We start from the raw sequence: 21,897 nt of genomic DNA on the forward strand, positions 1-21,897 counted from the left end.
GGGTTGTAGCAAAGCTTACCTAGCTTAGTCAACTTTTGCATGCCCTTGGTTGTCCTCCTATACTTCCAATTCCGGGGCACTCCCACAGCCAAGCAGCAATCCAAACTGCTCTCAATCCCATTTTCCACGAACGTACCAAGCACGTGGAACTGGATTGTCATTTCGTCAGATAGCAATATCTTGCCGGTTTGATTTCACTCTCTTTTGTACCGGCCTCTTCTCTGCTCGCCGATCTCTTCACTAAGCCTCTTTCTGGTGTTTCTCATCAATCCTTGCTCGACAAGTTGGGTCTCAGTTCCCTCCCCTCCAACTTGAGGGGGGGGGGGTGTTGAAGATAGCAAGGTTTCTACTTCCATTTTAGGTGAATCAAGTACAGATATGAAGAAGAGGGGGAAATCCCTAAGTTTGAACGGGATTGCAATATGGGGAAACTGTTCAAGTGTGTGTGAAGTGGAACAAATTAATGGGCCAACTCATGAAGTGGAACAAAATAGTGGGCCAACTCAAAATTCTGAACTTAAGGGTTTTGGGCCCAAAATGTCACATGCTCATCGAGGCCCAAACTAAATCAGCAAGCACCCAACACAAAATGTGTTGGATGATTTTCAGCCTTTAGATTAAATTTTCATATAGCTATACATAGATAAATTAGAAGATTCTATAGTTGTTAGAGTTAGTTACAATGGGAACCACTAGGAAAATAGCAAGTGGAAAGATTTATTATCTTTTTTTTACATAGTTTTGTATAAATAGGTGCACAATGAATGAATGAAATCATCCGGAATGAATTAAATTTTCATACAGCCTTTAGATTAAATTTTTATTCTTTGCTTTCTAACAATTTGAGGGGCAAAAATTAAAGATCAGTACCTTTGAATGGCAATCCGTGCAAAAAAAAAATGCTTAATTTACCAACAAACAAGTTGAGACCCAAAAAAGAAAGATATTTAAGCAATTACGTGATAACATTTTCTTCTTATCATCATTCAAGGTATTATATGAGTTAATATGAATCAAATGAGTTAAACTCAACAATTGTTATTTCTAAGGAAGATGTGCTAGCTTAAGATAAAATACATTTTTGTTAGAGTAATACTAATCAAATAAATATAAAATACAAATCGTCCACGCCTTATTGTGTATGCCCCCTGTCGACAGGGAGGCACAATTAGAAGAGCTACAACCACAAGAGTATTAGTAACTCTCTTTGTATCAGGAGGTTTCTAATTTATCATTTAGGTTTCTAAATCTGATTCTTATTCATTAGATATCATACTTGGAATTTAGGTAGATTGAAGCGACAGATATTGTGAAACAATTCCAGAATGTTACTAATTCTATACGTAGCCTTCACATAGGTTGTTACTTAGATTTTTCAGTTCACAGAGCGATTTTTTACCAAAGGGTTGGTGAATTATTGTAACAACTACGCAAATTGTAAGCATGTAACAGGGACTAGAGATTGCACAGGAAACGTAGGAAAGTTTAGAGTAAAAATCAATGAGATGAGAAGATTCCAAGGTCATGAATTAGTTACAATCCTGTCGAGTTATCCACATTCACTACTTTATTTATCTGATTTAGCAGTCGATGATAATTTTTGCAAGCATTATACCTTCTAATCATTGTCTCTTCATTTCATGCTATTCACATTCTTGCTTTTTACATATCTTTCTCGGTTTAACTACTAGAAAAAGGGTTTGTGATCGAACACCCCTTTCAAACAAATTTAATTTTTATCCTAAAACCATTAGCGGTAAACAGTTCTCTTATTTAACTACATAGGTTACATAAAAACAACAACAACAACCCAGTGAAATCCCACATCGTGGGTCTGGGGAGGGTAGAGTGTACGTAGACCTTACTCCTACCAAGGTAGGACGGCTGTTTCCGAAAGACCCTCGGCTCAATAAAAGCATAAAAAGAAGTCAGATAAGGTTAAGAGATTCAAAGCGATACGAAATGAAATAATGCAAGCGACACAGATAACACAGGATAATCAAAGCACAAGAAATAACAGATAATAGCAGAAATCTGAGCACAAGAAATTATATTGCGATAATGCGACTACTAATAAGAACGGAAAACGAGACTATCTACTAGCCTTCTACCCTAATTTGGGTCCTCCAAACCCTCCTATCTAAGGTCATGTCCTCGGTAAGCTGTAATTGCGCCATGTCGTGTCTAATTACCTCTCCCCAATACTTCTTCGGCCTACCCCTACCTCGTCTGAAACCATCCATGGCCAACCTCTCACACCTCCGCACTGGGGCATCTGTGTCTCTCCTCTTCACATGCCCAAACCATCTCAATCTCACTTCTCACATCTTGTCTTCCACCGAGGCCCCACCTTATCCCGAATATGCTCATTCCTAATCCTGTCACTCCTGGTGTGGCCACACATCCATCTCAACATTCTCATCTCGGAAACTTTCATCTTTTGAACGTGAGAGATCTTAACTGGCCAACACTCCGCCCCATACAACATAGTCGGTCTAACCACCACTTTGTAGAACTTGCCCTTAAGTTTTGGTGGCAACTTCTTGTCACATAGCACTCCGGAAGCAAGCCTCCATTTCATCCACCCTGCCCTAATACGATGTGTGACATCATCGTCAATCTACCCGCTGCCTTGCACAATAGACCCAAGGTACTTGAAACTACTTTTCTTCTGGATGGCCTGGGTACCAAGCCTCACTTCCAAGCCAGCCTCTTGAGGTACTTCACTGAACTTACACTCCAAGTACTCTGTCTTGGTCCTACTCAGTTTAAACCCTTTAGACTCCAGAGTATGTCTCCAACCCTCCAGCTTAGCGTTAACTCCGCTACGAGTCTCGTCGATCAGGACTATGTCGTCCGCGAAAAGCATACACTATGGCACCTCACCTTGAATTTGCCGTGTCAATCCATCCATCACCAAGGCAAATAAAAACAGACTAAGAGCTGATCCTTGATGCAACCCCATCACAACTGGAAAGTGCTCTGAGTCTCCTCCTACTGTCCTTACCCTGGTTTTGGCTCCCTCATACGTGTCCTTGATCACCCTAATGTACGCCACAGGTACACTTTTGGCCTCCAAGCATTTCCATAGGATCTGTCTTGGGACTTTGTCATAAGCCTTTTCTAGGTCGATGAATACCATGTGTAAGTCCCTCTTCCTCTCCCTATACTGCTCCACCAACCTTCTCACAAGATGGATGGCTTCTGTAGTTGAGCGTCAAAAGTGGTTATTAGTTTAATCCTTTGTTGGGGACAGTCAATGATACTTGTTGAGTATTTTATGTACTCACTACCTCTCTTTTTTTGCATTGTGTGTGCAGATTCGAACTCGAGTACCAGCGCAGTTAGAGAAGGTGCCTAGAGGATTGACTAGGCTTCCAATGGTGAGCCGTTACCTTCGTTCACAGTAGCGAGGAGGCTTATTATCTAGTTATTTTTCTTTCAGACAAAGTTCCTTTGTATATCTGCCCTTGATGTATTTTCTTAGACATGTGTACCCTTATTTTAGTTGCTCATGACTTGTGACATCGGATCTTAATTTGGGGGTTTTAGACTTCCGCCGTGTTCCTGACGTTTTTATCTATGCTATTGTTTCTATTAGACTTTATTAACTCTCAATGGATTAATATCTTGTTCTTCTACTTTGGTATACTTCGTCTTACGTGGGAACAGTTAGATGTCATCACGGATTAGGAAAATTGTGTCGTGACAAAACGAATATTTTAAAAACTGGGGGCATTTGGTTATAGAAACCTTAAAAGAGGTTCCTAACGTTTACTTCCCATAATTTTTACCATCTTAAAATCGAAAGTATAAACGACTCCTTGTAGTAAAAGAAGATAACTTAGTAGAAAATAGCAAAAACATCCACTAACAAGGGTTGTGGTGGAGTGGTAGCCAGTAGGTACTCTTCCTCATTAACCAAGATCTTGGGTTCGAGCGTGAGTATGAAATCGCTTTTGTTACACCGATTGGGTAACCAAAAAAAAGAATAGCAGCAACATCCAAATGAACTATAAGAGGTAAGAGCAATGAGTTCCTTCTCTTTTCACCATAAGAATAGTGAATAACCACCTCAAATGTATGTATGTATGTCTATTATAATAAGAAGATCAAAAGAATGTCTAGTATAATAAGAAGATCAAAAGACTCTAAACCATGAATTTGCATAACATGTATCTATCTTTCTATGGACTAAATGCATATTCAAAGAGATATAGTTCTAGCACACAATGTTGTTCCTCTCCTATAGAAATATGAATCCTAACCTATAAACTTCCTATAGCTAGTTTGGACAGCAACAATGTCTAAAAGTATCCGTCACTTTTTGGACCTTAAAAAATATCATTGAAAAAGCTTGAGATATCAAAATCAGAACTCAAATTGTACAAATCTTCCATACTAACCCTGTTCCATAGTCCTCAAGTCCTGCAACATTGATGTAAGGCTCCTTGATATTGGAGTCTTCCTCCTTGTTTATAACTCCATCTGAATGAACTGCAACATTTGTCTGAGGGCTCAGCAGATTGACTTGTTGGTTGTAGTTCTAATAATCAGACTGCTTCTCATTCTTCAAATTGTTTACATCAAATAATTCATCTCTGAAAGCCTGAAACAGGTAACTTTCTTCGATATTCCCGTTCAATATAGTTGTTGCTTCACTTGTGTTATTGTCTTCCATTAATAAGGACTCCAAGGCATCTAGATGACTACGAAAATCTGCACTCATATTTTCGGATGACCTGAAATCCAATGGTTGTTCTCGTAATGTATTCGCTGAGTAATCATAGACCTGTGGTGTAATGGGAGGACAAGGCAGCAATACTTGATCAACAAAGTTATAATTCTGATTTGGTCTCAAAACATCCTTGTGAAACATGCTGTCGTTTGACTTCACTTCAGTATCTTCTTGGTGTAGTATGCGAAAATTATTTGACCCTTTGTTCACGTCATCTAGGCGCTCCAAATCTCTATGTTGCACGAATTCATTCTCCGAGGGTGTCTCAACTTCAACACAAGAACTTGTGGGCTCGAGAATTGGCTCTGGATCAATTCTCGAGCTACAATTAAAACCTTTTATATCGTCCATAGAATCGTTCACAGGGCATTCAACCTCATTAGCTCTACTAACAGAACATAAGTTCCTTTCACCAAGACTTCGATCATCCACAATAATCTTTTCATCTATTTGTAAATCAGGTTCAATTCTTGGGTCTTCAACAGATGATTCACTCGATTCCAATGAAGTAGTTCGCGCAATAGAAACACTCGACGAGTCATTAGCCAATTGAACATTCTGTACACAATAATAATCAGGGAAGTTAAGTATAGCGTCGTGGCCATACATCGCCTTAGCAGCCTCGTCATAGACACGAGCAGCTTCGATAGCTGTAGAAAAAGTACCAAGCCAAAGTCTCTTGCCATTACTCTGATACTCATTGCTATTATAAACAGGTTCTCTAATTTCAGCAACCCACTTTCCCCAAGTTCTTTGCCTAACACCTCTATATTTACACACTAAATTTTCAGGTCCACCTTTACCTTTCATACAACCTTTTTTAGACCCTTTGGCAGGATTTTTCCTTTTTCTTTTCTTGTTCCCACCATCAATGGTAGCAGTAAGCTCTTGCTTATAATGCTTCCACATTGACAGAGTCTCCTCTATAGAAATCGATCCGTTACGCCTTCTTCTCATTCTCCTGTTTCCACAAGAACTCACCATCATCATATAAAAATAAAACAAGTAATGACTACAAAAGGTTTCTTCCCTTTTAGCAAAAATAAGTTACTTCTAAGATTCTTGTACAGCAGCAAAGGTAGTTACGAGAACACCTTATTGCATGGCTTTTATAAGATGTCATAACCTCATTTTATTCAAACTCCAAGACCAAATTAGACAAGGGTACCAATTGCTAACAGCAAAGAGTTACCAAATTTAAAGCTAACCTTTTTTGCATGGCTTTTATAAGATGTTCTTACACGGTTTCCTATAAAGATTTGGTATCTTTAGGCCAAATTGGAGTAAGGAACCAATTCCTAATAAAAATTTGAGAACTTGAAAACCAATAAACGTAAGTACTAAAGAGTAGATATAATACAAATCCTCAGTGAAAAGTAGACATAATTCATATAGCGTCCCTTAGCACATAGGAAAAGGATAAAGTTGAAGAAAATCACCTTTGAAAATTGTGAGAAGACATAACGTGTCAAAGCCAATTGATAAAAGTGTTAGTTTTGCTATGAGAGATTGTCGTTTTCAGGAAGAGTCTGTTTTCTAATCCTTATTTTAGCCTTTAGTTATTTAAATATACGAGTAAATAGTTCAGTTATCTTTTTCCTCCTACCCCAAAACCTTTTCCTTCTCAAACTAGGATTACACATATCTTTAAGAAAAGGCACATGTAAATAATAAAGGCGTGCTTTTGGTTGTATGACACAGTGTGCTGATGTTATTCTTATCTATTTTCAGTAATAATATTAAAGTCAATATTTATGCTTTTCCTTGGGGATTAAGTAATTATTTAGAACGAAAGAGAATGATATATTTTCTGTTAATAGCATATGGTTGATGAAGCAGATAATTACGTGGCACGTTTCCGACTCTGTAGGACAATTTTAAAACTTAAATACCTTATTACCTATTTTCATAAGTGTAATTTTCTTGGGGCCCAAGCACTTGTCTTTTCCGTGCTCTTTCCAATTCCAGAATAGGCAGAAGATAAGTAATTGCGGCTTTGTTTCTTGGGGGCAAAGAAAGTTGGCAACAATTTACTTCTATTTAAACTTAATTATATCAAAAGAGGTTCTCGAATCTACCTCAAACGAATTCTTAGTCTAACGATTAGAGACGCAGAGGGTTTTTTTTTAATTATTATTTACCCCTTCCTTCAGAGCTCCCTTGATTACTCAAACCCATAACCTTCGGTTTGGAGGTAGAGGACGCTTACCATCTGAACAACCCCTCTTGCCCCCGCACAAAGGGTTAACTTTTACAACTGAGCCAATCCATAATCTTTATTTGTTCTTTATTTCTTGCTTTAGCTCCCCCACCCCCAGGAATGCTTGTTCAATTAAATTAATGTAGTGTAGCGCAAAAAGTTCAATAAAACAACCGAAAACAATAATCAATCACACAGAATTATTGCTTATCTTTTTAACCAAGAAATTCTAGCCTTGACTGAAACACAGATGGGTAATGGGACTTGCACCTATATGCTTCACCACTTAAATATCAGGTTTCAAGTTTTGTTGGCAACAGGATTCAAACTCGAGACATGCGTCTAATCCATCAGGAAGCAATCGCATCATTCATTGCCTTGCTGGTTCTGAATCTTCTAATTGCTCTTACCGCAGCAGGATAATAACAACGATCTTAATAGAACAAGTACAAAATGTATCTAAAAGAAGAAGTCCAAGCCATTTTGTCTTGGACCAATCCCAAACTAAGCGAAACTTTTAACCAATTGGGGAATATGAACAAAGAAGGCTGTCTGTTAATAAAAACAAGGTTAAACATACACATACTAGAAATACATTTGGGAATAGCAGAAAAAGCTGTGGAGATCTTCAACTCAGTTCATCAAAAATGCACAACCACAAGCAGCAATTCTTACACATCAAGCTGCAAAGGCTTCATCAGCAGCTGTCCTCACCGGCAGGTGATCTACGAGTCAGACAAAAAAATAGAGTATCTCAGATAAAAGACAGGGTTCTTCCTTCCCTTTCAAGGAGACATGAAAGCAAGCAACATTATGCAGGTTCATCCAGAGTGCATAGCTAGTAGGGTACAAGAAAAATCTGGACTTCATAATGCAACTAGAGAAATGGACAACATGCATTTCTCCACAAGAGATGGCAAACCTTTCAATTTCAAACTATGCAATTGATCAATAACCTGATGTTCCACTCTGCATGTCCTCCTCCTACTTTGAGGTCCCCAACACTCTATTTGGTCGATTGGCTTAGGAGTTTTTTTTCCCTCTTTGGTCCCCATCAATAACAAAATTATGGAGAGTTTCTTCGCATTTATAGTAACGGGATCATTGGTTCTTCTCAATGAACCCTGTATAGGACATCTTCCTGCAACTCCTCCTAACCTAGAGTATAAAGAACTATGGTCCAGTTCCCTATTAGGCATCACAGAGTTAATGCCTTAATGGGGGACGTGCCGAACGACTCCGTCAATAAGAGCTCTTGGGAGTCATCAGCCTGTTATCCCCGGCGTACCTTTGATCCCCGTTGAGCGAGAGCCCTTCCACACGGGACTCCCGGATCACTATGGCAGACTTTCGTCTCTGTTCGACCAGTCAAATAGACAACTTATTAATGAGCAGAGGCAACGAGGAGGACGAGGGAACGTCTATTGCAATTTTAGTAAGACAGCAATAACTGCATAGAATACAGTATTGAATGTTCCATTCCACTACCACAAAAAGCTAGGAAAACATAGTTACGTACGTGTCCATTTCCTTAGAAAAGAGAGAATGCAGTGAGTTACACACATCATCCAGTCTGGTCTACTTTTAAATCCACTACGAGTCCATGACAAACCCATTTTCTTTTAGACGTTATATGAGAGCCTTTGAGAAGCTTTAAGAGAAACGAAGTACAAGAATGGAGTAAACAGAGAATGTTCATTTTCTTAATTCTTTACTCATTGTAAAGTCCTCTTTGGATGTATTCCTTTCCAGCATTTTCTTAGTGCTGTTTTTACATTTATAAAATCCCTACATTACCTATTAAAAAATAAATTAAAAAAAGGAGTAATCAGAGAAGGAGAATTTCATTTTCTCTGTTTTTGAGGTGTGGGGTTGGGTGGGTGATGAGTGAAGTTTCTTTTTTCACCTATGAACACCATTTATTGCTGGAGCACCTCTTGTTTTTTCACTGCTGTCTACTCTAGCAATTACAACCAATGAAACAATACTACTTAGATGAAGAAGTTGATATAGTATCAAGATGAAATCAGTTGTAAGAGCCTCTTATTTCCTTCATCAACTCCACTGAGCCAGGGATAACTCTCGACCCAGGAAGACTCAAAGAAGGGGGTTATGAATTTGACCAAACCCCAAGAACACTATGAAGGTCGGATGAAAAACATGTAAAGGGATATGTGGAATAAGGATAGGGGTTAGAATTATCTAGCACAACAACAACATACCCAGTGTAATCCCACAACATGGGGTCTGGAGAGGGGAGGATGTACGAAGACCTTACCCCTACCTTTGGCACCAATTAGATAAACGTTCAAATTAAGAAACACTCCAAGACAAGAAGTAGAGAACTCCACAAGAATTAACTAACTACGGTAATAATTCAATGAAGACGAAGAAGAGAACTAAGCTAACCCTAATCTAAGCTAACAAGAGTGTGCAACATTGAAAGAGAATATCTCATCATTCATCAAAGTATAAACCTTCGCAAAAAGGAAACAAGGCTATTTATACTAGGTCTAAGAAATAATAAACAAGGTCCAAATAGCCTCAAAAGGGTCCCTGAAATACAATTCGGACCGGACTAGTAAACACCCAAAATATGCCCATGATTAGCAATCGTAGAGCCGTTTGGCCACTTAGCTGCCACCAAATGTCAACAAAATTTATGAATAGTGGAGCCGTTTGGGTCTTGATGTTCCTTTGCTCCATATCTACCCGGCTTCACATTCTCTAATCGTGAAGCCAATTGTACTCCACGTCTCTGGGCTGCATTTTCCTTCTTCTACTCGTTTAATGTGTTTGACTTGAAAGCTCGGTTTCCACGAGTATTTACAGCACTCCAAGACCTTGTTGTTGACATGGAAACCATCCTAAGCATGAGTACCAATGCGGAAGTTATCGGCTAGAGATATTACACTCTCTACATCCCGTACAAGATTTAGAACCATATATAAGGTGAGAGTTGAAATCTTCTTGTTAGATTGAAAGAGTCCCACGAAACCTATTCCAATAAAACACCGTAGCTATTGAAAAGTCCAGAATAACCTAAAAGGGAAAATAGTACTCCCTCCGTCTCAATTTATGTGATATAGTTTGACTGGACACGGAATTTAAGAAATAAAGGAAGACTTTTGATCTTGTGGTCTAAAATAAGCCAAAGATATTTGTGTGGTCATAGATCATCTCGTTAAGCATAAAAGGTAAAGTTTAAAGTTAAATTATTGCCAAGTAAGGAAATATCATTCTTTTTGGGACAGACTAAAAAGGAAAGTTATTACATAAATTGGGACAGAGGGAGTATATGCTCATTGGTGATAGGAGAACAATTGAGATGCAGCTCTTATTCCCTAACATTCAGTTGAATGGTATCAATATCGTACTTGTTATGTTACTAGCTAGGTTGCTCGGACTCAGGTGCGGGTGTCGGATACGGGTAGGGATCTAGAGGTCGGATTCGTCATGACCTAAATTTTAAGATTCGTGGGTACGGATACGAGTGCGGGGTTTCGGCAAAAAATAATTAAAAATTCTTAAAATAGAGTTATAAAACCTAATTTATGAGATATGGGAAAAACTTGAGGAGAATTTTGATCAAGAGGAGAATCTCAGAAGGAGATATAAGGAAAAAGGAGTGACATAGAAATTTCTATATACAAGTTATTCCATTTTCTTCAATTTCACCGTAGCTTTTGTTTTGATTACATAAATCATTAAATCTGTCCGGAATTTTTCCCTCGATTTTGGTCAAAGTATCCAAAATTGGTTAACGGATAAGCGATGATTATGAGAAGTGCATAGAAATTACCCATAGGGGTCTGGTTATGATGTCGATTATATTTACCACTGATCTACGGCCAGTTGGGCAGATTATGTATCACTATTTACCACCATGCTACTGCTGGTTGGGCAGTTATACCACCGAGCTACGGCCAGTCGAGTAGATATGTATTTATCACCATGCTACGGCTGGTTGGGCAGATATTACCATCGAGCTACGGCCGGTCGGGCAGTTACCACTGATCAGTCGGGCAGTTATGACATGCGCTCTACCATCCGGTGATAATCGGATGTGCAGTTACCACCGCGCTACAGCCGGTCGGTCAGTTACCACTAATCAGTTGGGCAGATAGCACCAGGATGATAAGTAGGTCAAAGCCACAGTATTGTACATAGATGTAGTAAAGCATACGAGAGTATAGACAGGCATATATACTAGATTCTCATCGGTAAATCAGAAGTGCCAGGTTGATTCTTATTCTTCTTCTCGACCGTATATGTTTGTTATATTATATTACCGCCTTACATACTCGGTACGTTATTCGTACTACTGTCCTTTTGTTTGTGGACGATGCGTTCATGCCCGCAGGTAGACAGGAAGACGGATCAGACTCCTAGGTTGTCTTCTCAGTGGTTGTACAGGAGCACTCCACTTATTCCAGAGTAGCAGTCCAGTTGGTATGACTCTTTTATGTACATATGGGCATGGCGGGGTCCTGTCCCGTTCTTATGATGTTATGCAATCCAGTAGAGGCTCGTAGACAGATATGCACAGTCAAATGTTCCATGACCTTCTAGGTCTATGTTTTATTGTATCCTCGTTTTGATAGCCTTGTCGGCATGTATACTTGGGATTAGCTTGATGATATATGCATATTATCTTTTGGGCTTGTGTTCCACACAGTATATGATATTTATGAGTTAGCATGATGGCCCACTCAGGTATAGATATGATATGCATGTACGTGTTGTGGTGCTCAGTAGGTTAACTCCGGGTGCCCGTCATGGCCCTCCGGTTGGGCCGTGGCAGAAGACTCCGAGCAACATAGGTTACTAGTACTAGGTTATGATCCAGAGCACCCGAATACTACATCTAAAAGTTATGAAAATATTCTTGTTGTTCGGTTACCATTATTTTGGATAAATCTGGATCTAGCACGAGGAAGCTTGAAAAACATAAGGACCAATGACCAAGTGCTAAGCTCACATCATATCCTTAATTTCATTTTTGAGCCGCTTCACTTCTTCTGAACAACTATGAACATCAATCCTCCAAGCATCTGAGGTAACTCGTCCCACTTTAGTCTTTAGCTACACTCAATTTTAGTTACCACTAATATAGCCCATGCAATCTGAAGAGATAAACCTGAAACACTTTTAAAAATATCACATCCAAATGTTCTCTGTCTGGTATGATTTCTTCTACACATAATGGTTGTCTATTTCACATGCAGTCATATGAGTATAAATATTTCATATGTGAATCAGAACTTAACCACCTTGTAAGGATATAATATTCAAATATTTTCTATCCGCTAAGGTCTTCAACATTCAATGGTTGTCTAAGCCAGAAAAAAAAAATAACGATAATTACGCTCATTTGTATTATCTATTATTCTTCTACAACAAGAATTGATTGAAATCCTAAGAAATCAAATGTATATGGCACAGTTGCATTTACTATATGCACGCATGCGTGATGCAACACCTAAAAGGCACATATATAATTTGCAAAGATATTGTTAGTTAATCCAAATCGTTATATCGAATTGCTGATGGAAACCACTAAAAGTTGACCGTGCAGAGAGGTAAAGGTACAACTAAGGTACAACTGTAGGACAGGGAATCAACCATCACTACCAAATGCATAAGGAAACACAATGAAACAAAGAATATCATAATGCTCCGCGCACAAGACAAGGGAGATTTTCGCACATGAGATCATTGACGTATTTACCAACATGCCAAACAGTTGTTAATTGTTATTACCTGAAAATCACATATGTGCATGAGACGAGCAGATTTTTACCTTACAAAAGGAGAAATTCCACCTGAATTATCAAAATTCATTCCAAGCCTGCAACCTTGCTCCTTAACTTCATATTATGGTTTTCCTGCCAGCATTTCAAATCAGTATAAATATAAAGTTCAACCCATCAATATCCAAAATAAGTAGAACAACAACAACTATGCATGCCTCAAAACCCCAAGCTAGTTGTGTATAGAGCACAAAATCGAAATGTAAATACTCCCGGCTTTATTATTTTTGGAAATTTTCAAAAATATAAAGCCCAACATAAAATATTACCTCACGTAGCCCAATATACAATATTATACAACATTATGTCTGGGAAAGCATTATAAATAATGCATCAACCGTATTTATACACAACTATGGGCTAAGCCGGGTAACAAACTCAAAATATGCACTACGTGGCGTAAATATTTTCTCCCAGAAGAGTGTAATTTCCCTATTTTTTTATTTCAATCATACCTGTTCAAGAACCTTAGCAGAGCTTTTTTCCACCAATCTAGCCAAACTATCAAGCTTAACAAGCATTTTATCATACAAACTCTCCAATTCAGCCGTATAATTCGACGCATCGGATCCCATCAACTTACCTAATCTCCCAATTTCAAAACCTTCAGCACACAAATCCAATTCTTTCTGATCCTTCAAACCCCTCTTAATACCCACCAAAGATTCAATCTTTTCATCTTCAACCATCGCATTAGGTCCCCTTAAATCACATGCCATTGTAGGAAACGGCGAAATAGGACTGAAAGAGCCGTAATTCGATCGAAATGATGGACCAATGTTAACAATATCCAAACTTCTGGGCTCAAATGTGACACTTGAAACACGATACTGATAACATTTGTATTCATGGGTGTGTATTAGTTGTTCTTGAAAAGGGGTTGTTAGTAAAAGGAACAAAGATGGTGGGAGTGAAAGTGGACAAGGTGAATCTTGCGGGGTGAAATGGTAAGAAGATGAAGAAGTTAGAGAAAGGGTAGTTTGGGAATCATTTAAAGAAGGTCTTAAAGGGGTTTTACGGCGACCTGAAAACCAACCAAGAAGAAGGGTAGAATTGTCATTTTGATGTAAAGGGAGAGGGAAGTGAGATGGGATAGAGAGGAAATTAGTGATAGTGGCGGTGAGAGTGGGGCCAGAGGATGACGTGGTGGAGGTGAGGTCGTCGGAGAGGGGGGTGGTGGTGGAGAAGGACACGTGGCCGAATAGGAGACCGTGTATATCGCCTGGAGATGAGAATAGACGGTGGAGAAGAGAGGTGAGAGTTGTGCCGGAGATTTGGATTTTGTTTATTGGCAGATCACCCATGATTTAGGTCAAGCATGTGAATTGTGGGCAAATGCTTTTTATCAATATAGGTAGCCTATAATTTGTATGTTGTCTTTTGTTTTGTTTTCTTTTATGTGTGTTATATTGTACTTGTGCCGGTGGAAAAGGTACTTTTTCATTTACGTGACACTTATTCTTTTTTCAATTAATACTAGAAAGTATGATATGTTTTTGTATTTAATGCTCATTTCATTCTATTTTAAGTGTCTTATTTTTCAAAAAGAATGTTTTATTTTTATATTTAGTAAGTTTTCAATTTTAATATGTATATACATGATAAGCTTAAGATTACAAGATCTAAATATCTCCTTTTACTTTTTTATATCTCCTTTTACTTTTTTAATGACATACGTACGTTAAATGGTAGGCCCATTACGAACAATCATTAAGGCGGGTTAAAATAAGACACTTAAATTATGAGGAAGAAATACTAATAATTTAACTTTAGAGCGTCTATTTTAAGCTTAGTAAAAGAATCTATAGTTACACAAATATATATGAATTATTTTAAATTATAAACTTTGAAAAAAATTAGTTACCTTCATTGTTTCAGACACGTGGCCGAAATTCTCCTTTCCGAAGTTCTCCAATATTTGCTTTTGTCTCTGTTTATTCTATTATTAGTTCTATTGTTTCGATCCGCTTGTGTTTCAGGAAATCAAACCGAAGTAAATTCATTCAACAATGCCCCATCGGGACATTCTGTACTTCACAAAACAGATGAGATGCGCTGCGCTACCCAGCGCCTAACCTTGTCTCCCCTACTCCTCTTCTGGTTGTGCCATTACCAATCGCGGGTAACCCCCAGTCCGGCCGCCCCTGACCTAAGAAGAACTTTTTTGTTCGTAACGAGGGAGAGATAGAATGGAGTTCTTCACGAAGTTTGAAACAAAGGCCGCCTACACAAGCAAATTGTTGATAAATCTCCAAAATGGCATTTGTCACCGGAGGAAGAGAATAGACGGTAGATAGGAGAGGTGAGAGTTGTGCGAGAGATTTGGATTTTGTTTATCCATGATTTGGCGATGGACAAAACTAGGTTAAGGAAACGCTTTACTATATCAATAAATATATGCAACTTTCAATTTGTATGCTTGTTGTATCTTCTATTTTGTTTGTTTTTCTTTTCTGTATCGTTCCAATTTTAATGGAGTTTTCTTGACCGTTAACTTCAGATCAATCTGTGTGATATTATACTTCTGCTGGTGAAAAACAGTATTGCTTTCATCTCCAGATATGTGGCACTCTTTTATTTTTTTAGTTAATTTTAAAAAGAGTGATATGTTTCTATATCAAGTACTTTCTCTTCTCAATTTAGTACTTTACTTTTTTTTTTTAGTTTGTCTCAAAAAAAGTGTATCTTTTTATATTTAGTAAGTTTTTCAATTTCAACCATTTAAGATTATAGTACAAATATTTACAATTGTGATCTTTATTTATGTCATATTCTTTCATTTTTACTCAATCCTAAAAGAATGATAAGTTTCTATACTTAGTACTCCTTCTATTTCAATTTAAATATTTTACTTTTCTTTTTGATATGTCCAATAAAAATGTCTCTTGTTATAAGGAAAAGGGTCAAATATACTCTCTACTTTAGTTTATTGACTAACTTTGCCCTCCGTTAGCCAAAGTAGTCAAATATATCCTTCCTGTTACAAGTTGGGGTCAAATTTACCCCTACCGTTAGCAAAGTTTCAAAAATACCCCTCATTTCTAGCATATTCCCACATAACCAAGTCTAGTCATTGGAATTGGGTGACATGAACGCCACATGATATTTAACTTATTCTATGTGGTGCCTACGTGGCAATTTTAAAAAAAAAACAATCTAGAAAATTTATTTTTTTAACACAAATCTGGAAAAAAATGGTTTTTATTAAAAATCTGGAACTTTTTTGTTTTAATAAAGCCCATTTTTTAAAAATGTATTCTCAAAAATTGGATAATTTAGTTAAAAAATCTGGAAAATGTTTTTTTTTTAAATCTGGAAAACTGTAAAGTATTTTTTTTAAAAAAGTGTCCTATTTTTTTAAAAAAAAAATCTGGATTACTTTTAAAAAATCTAAAAAATTGATTTAAAAAAAATCATTTTCCAGATTTTTTAATAAAAAAAATTCAAATTTTTAATAAAAGCCATTTTTAACAGATTTGTTTTTAGAAAAATCAAGTTTCCAGATTGTTTTTAAAAAAATTGCCACGTAGGCACCACATAGAATAAGTTAAATGTCATGTGGTGTCCATGTCACCCAATTTCAATGACTAGACTTGTTTTTGTGGGAATATGCTAGAAATGAGGGGTATTTTTTAAACTTTACTAACGGTAGAGGTATATTTGGCCCCAACTTGTAACGGGAGGGGTATATTTGACTACTTTGGCTAACGGAGGGCAAAGTTAGCCAATAAACTAAAGTAGAGAGGTATATTGACCCTTTTTCCCTTTTTATATTTAGTAAGTTTTTCAATTCCAACATTCTATATGATAAATTTAACATCACAAGATTTAAATTTATTTTTTATTTCTTAAACGTCGTTTCCGGTGAAACTAAGACACTTAAATTGTGATGGAAGTAATAATAATTTAATCTTAGAGTGTTTTAAGTTTATCCTTAGTAAAATAATCTATAATTACACAAATATATATATATGACTTATTTTTAGACTATAAATTTAAAAAAAAAAAACTTATTTACCTTCGTTCTTAGACACGTGGCCGAAGAGGAGACTGTGGATGTCACCAGAGGAAGAAAAGAGACGGTAGAGGAAAGAGGTGAGAGTAGTGCCTGAGATTTGAATCTTGCGTATAGGCAGATCATCCATGATTTAGGTCAGGAAAGTGAATTGATGTGATGACTAAATTCAATTTGAAATGGAAAATGCTTTTTATTCAATATAGGTAGGGTTGGGCATAAAACACCGAAAACCGAATTACTGAACCGAACCGGCTATTTCGGTATTTCAGTATTCGATATTTCGGTATTATTGATACCCAATTTTGTCCCGCCTCTCCTCCGAAATACTTATTTACACTTCTAATATTTTTGGAAAAAAAAATAAACTAAAAAATATATATTTATTAGCCTCTTATCAATACCGGCGTCTCATTATTCCATTACATTTACTAGCCATTATTATTATTATTATTATTATTATTATTATTATTATCATTATTCACAATTTTTTATCATTTCGGCATTTTACCAGCTTACGCACACGCATCGCATTTATCTTTGCATAATTAAATAATAGTGTTTATTTATTGTGGACTTTCGAAATATTATTGAACGGCTATCACGACCTCGTATAATTTTATTTTCTACCTGAGCACTAATAACTACATATTTTATATTTTTAGCACACTTAGTATATAATTAAAATGGGTCTTTTGTTTAAATTTAGGAGCCACACTATTTCTTTCACTCAGCCCATATTTTTAATTCATCTGGCCCCAAGTCAAATCCCAATCAACAACATTATTTTCGGACTAGCCCATTATCACTTAAAATAAAATCTAGCCCATTCATTTAATACCAGTCCAAAAGAAATTGACCCAGCCCACAAATTTTCGGATCCGACCCGGACGGCCCATTCCCTTCCTAAACCTAAACCCCCCCTCCTTTTCTTTTCTTTCCCTTTTCCTCTTCATCGCCGCATTCCCCATCCTCTCTCTTCTCCCCTTTTCCGCCGCTTCTTCGCTCCTCCTCTCTTTCGCCTCTTCTCCGCTCCCCCCCACTTGTTCCTGTTCCCCACCACCGCCGCCTACACCCGCTCCCACTTCCCTCTGTTCCCCACTTTCCCCTGTTCCCCGCTCCTCTCTCCTTTTTCTTCGACTCAAACGAGCCAAAACCCTATAAATGGTCGCGGCTTGAAATCGTTTAAGAAAAAAGGTTCTGGAATGGCAGGAAATCCCCTAAGAATCACAGCTCTTGAACCCCAAAAACCCCCCTATTTTGTAGTTTTTTTTTTCGAATCACAGAATCCCCTGAAAAATTAAGATTCTAAAACAAATTTTTGAAACCCTGAAAATCTCTAAGATATAAGTTCTTTTAGTCGCCTATAATTCCCTGAAACACGATTTTTGTTAGCGGTTATGATCTCGTTTTGTTGTCGACTCAAAATACCACATCAATTTTGTTTTTGTTCACCTTGGTGTTGTTGCGAATCTGAGCACCGCAAGCTCGGATTTGGTAGTGTTCGAGTGTAGATCAAAGACTTAAAATCCCGTTCGCTGCATGACAAAAAGGTAAATCTTAATACGTCTCTTACTTTCGGTCTTTAGTTTTTGCTCTAGTTAGCTAACTATGTAGTTTCCCCGTCGTCGTTTGTTTGTTGATGTTTGGATGCTGTTAGGATAGGATGTTGATTACTAAAAATGAATTTGAAAGATGTACATCGTAGTTTTGGGTTGCTTAGACTGAATTCTCAGGAGTTAGAACCTATTCAAAGTTGAATATACATAGGATATACGGTGGGTGTCAAGGTAAAGGGGAGGTATGCATTCGATATACATCTAATATACACATCATAATGCATATACTTTAGGTATATTGTGTATATGATTAAAAACAGGTCGGCACTGTCCCTCTTTCACTCTGTTTATTCGAGATATCTACTCTGACATGAACTAAATCTGCTTGGGTTAGATACGACGGAATGATTGTATGATATGTCAATGTTGTTCGCTGATTCGATTTGGTCTCTAATTTGACATAGTCATGTTTGTTTGGGCCTGTTTAGATTAGCTTATTCATTTGCTGGTTATCGCTCGAGGTGATTTTGGCGTTTAAGTCAGTGTATTCTTCAATCCAAACTCATTTTTTTACTCAATTCCTGAAATTTGATATCTATGTGACTATTGTCACACCCCATTTTAACCGGGTTGAAGCGGAGTACAACGTATTGGTGATTCCTGTTTATTTTGTTTTAAGGAGTCGCCACCTAATTAATTTAACGGTGAATTAGGACACCTAGAGGTTAACTAAGGCAAAGTTAAAACTAAACCTCAATTAATAATCTGCTTAACCAGTGTGATTCTAGATAAGGGCTCTATATTATCCTAAAGGGAAGGGGTTAGGCATCCTTTAGAATCCGTTAACTTACGGTTGTCCGACCAAACTTAGGTTAATTAATTGAAGTTAAAGATGTAAATGTTAATTTTAAGAAGTGGGTTTGTAATGTTGCTAATGTTTCAAAAGGAAAATATGAATTGCTTAAAATAAGACTTATACATATTGCTAAGGCTTTAAATAAGAAGGCTATTAAAAATAAGATTAATTCTTTGTATAAAAGGAAACCTTAGAATGCTATTTGAAATAAAATTTATAATAGTTGCTAATAGTTTTAAAGGAAGTAGCATAATAAAAAATGAAGTTTACAAAATATGATAACTTACATATAAGTAGAAGAAGATGCGAATTTATGCAATGTTTTAATAAATATTTAAATGAACTAAGCAATGAGGTATTAATTGATTTTGAGTTTTAGAAGTGTGAATAAAAATACAAAATAGCTAATAGATTTTTTTTATCCATTTTTATTATCTTTATTAACTATGCTTAGTTAAAAATATGCGCGATTGACTCAAAACTCGAAGAGTTGTTTAAAATATGTTTGAATTTATGTTTGCATATTAAGGAGAAGTAAATATTACGGATACTATAAATAACTTTAATATAAAAAGAAGAAAACGGAATTTTATGGAATTAATTATTGATCTCCCTTTAAATTAACTACCCATTACTAAAACTAAATCCTACTAGTTGCTAAGGTTCAACTAATTTAAGAAAATAAAGCAAGATAAAGGGTTAGTTGCATAATACAAATTAAATGCACAAAGAATAAAGATAGGAAAGCCAATAAGCTAAATGAGCTCAACCCATTTTCGGACTGCTGCTGTGTTCTTGTCTATCGGGCTTTGACCCGGAATTCATTTTCTACTTTTTCTGGCTGCGGATAGAACCGGATACGGAAGAGACGTTGTTGGGCTTTTAACCCAACACAGAATGCAGGAGAAGAACGAGTCCCTCAGATTCGTATGTGATGGTCATGCATAAAACGAAAGAAAAAGGATTAATATATGATCGATGAATAAGGTCAAACATATGGGATACAAGTTCAAACAAATCAGCAAATCATGTATATTCCATGTTTATTTGAAGTATTCTTCATGTATACATAGGTATATAATCTCACTGCTTTAACAATATTATAGTATTTTATAATGCACTGAGGCACATAATCTGCCCAGCAATGGCGATGGGTATTATATAAACAATATATACTCAATGTTCGAAAGCAAACAACCTTTTATATGGCAGTGGTCACATACTTCACAAACAAAATTATCTGACTACAAAATACACCAAAACACACAAAATCTCCATAGCAATGGCAGCGACAAGAGCCTGCCGATTACGAATGATTCCCAATTTATACGATACCATACATGAGTACACAACAACAGAAGTACAAGGCAGGATTCTAAATCCCTTTAGCAGCCAGCCACACAAAGTTAAGCAGAGATGAAGCTAAAGTTTGTTCGCATATTAGTTGTTGATGAACCTAGGCAGAAATAAAAGATCTACAAAGGCATGCATGACATTCAGAATACTAAAAATCAGTCATTTTAGAAAGGGTCCATTGAGCTAGATTGCCAGCGTTATTTGATTCCTTAAATGAAACTCATTCAACTCTTTCACACATCATACAATGTTATAACAAGATGTCACGGTTTTCAGATACCCAATCAACCAGATTAAAGGAGAACAGAAATGCTACGATGCACAAATGTTCAGTTATACAGAGGCATGAACATTTAACATACCCACATGAATCGCACACGGACACGAGCAGGCTAATGAAACTAAAATAGCTGAAATTAAGGCATGCATAGGTAGATTCTGCTAACTACTAACCTGGAAATTAAACCATATTAACATGAATGTCTAAGTATTTTAAAACGAAACTTAAGCTAACTAAAAATAGGAATATGCATAAGGTTATTGGGCTAAGCTAAACTGAATACCAACTGAGCGTTTGGATTATAAATATAAACCAAACAGGGGACAGCAGGATCAAATAGCAAAACAAAGCAAAGAGAGCACCAATACACCTAAACGCACTAATACCAGCTGAACCCATATTCGGACTTAAGAAAATGTTCAATAATGCACTATCTATGATGATAAAGAATACTCAAACAGCAGCAGATTTCGAACTTGTTGGCATATTAAAGACATCACTTTAAGATACTGCGACAAACACTCAAAAGACAACACACCACAGACAAACAAACAGATTTGCATACTGGACTCCTATTTAATAGGGAGCATGAACCAGCTACTTAAAAACAGAGGAAAATATCAGAGAAAGAAGGGGAAAGTATAACATGATAAGAATGAAACAGCCGCAGTTTGAAATATCAGGCAGAAGGTCTTACTCAAGTATACCACAAAGTTGCAAGTGATTCATCATACGAATTTGGATATCAGAGACCAATTTAGAATGATATATGCAAACTAGACTGGACTAGGCAAAGCCCTCTACATTATTGAAGTTTAAACTAACCCTGTTTTCACAAATTATGAGTCAATAATTCAATACAGAATCCTGATTCAGTTAACAAAACCAAACAGCATCCCCAGGCCACTTCAATATCAAACAAGTCTACGGACTATACTAATAGCATGTCTAATCATACTGATTTTATTTCAACAAATCACAGGTGACTGAAACTAATTTAAACTGAGCATAAACGAATGTTAATGAATCCCCGAGGATTATGCTAACCTACCTTATTACTATGACATTATTAAACCACAT

The 21,897-nt window shown here is 36.8% G+C and overlaps 2 protein-coding genes across 3 annotated transcripts; both read right to left on the reverse strand.

Annotated features, from left to right (window-relative positions):
• Positions 1-4,035: 4,035 nt before the first annotated feature.
• On the reverse strand, positions 4,036-7,136 carry LOC132630927 (uncharacterized). 2 transcript variants are annotated; one of them, XM_060346508.1, is made up of 2 exons: positions 6,178-7,136; positions 4,036-5,699 (listed from the first exon to the last, which is right to left on the reverse strand). In XM_060346508.1, the coding sequence occupies exons 1-2, from the start codon at positions 6,198-6,200 to the stop codon at positions 4,547-4,549; spliced, it is 1,176 nt and encodes a 391-aa protein (XP_060202491.1). In that variant the 5' UTR covers positions 6,201-7,136; the 3' UTR covers positions 4,036-4,546. The 2 variants fall into 2 exon arrangements, with proteins under 2 accessions (XP_060202491.1, XP_060202492.1); XM_060346509.1 differs by lacking the exon at positions 6,178-7,136 and adding an exon at positions 5,947-6,170.
• A 262-nt stretch (positions 7,137-7,398) lies between these two features.
• Positions 7,399-14,143, reverse strand: LOC132630928 (uncharacterized). Its single transcript, XM_060346511.1, has 3 exons — positions 13,207-14,143; positions 12,742-12,826; positions 7,399-7,663 (listed from the first exon to the last, which is right to left on the reverse strand). Exons 1-2 carry the CDS (start codon positions 14,053-14,055, stop codon positions 12,779-12,781), a joined length of 897 nt encoding a protein of 298 aa, XP_060202494.1. The 5' UTR covers positions 14,056-14,143; the 3' UTR covers positions 7,399-7,663; positions 12,742-12,778.
• Positions 14,144-21,897: the final 7,754 nt, after the last annotated feature.

This window comes from Lycium barbarum, chromosome 3 (assembly GCF_019175385.1).
Source record: "Lycium barbarum isolate Lr01 chromosome 3, ASM1917538v2, whole genome shotgun sequence".
NCBI lineage: Eukaryota > Viridiplantae > Streptophyta > Magnoliopsida > Solanales > Solanaceae > Lycium > Lycium barbarum.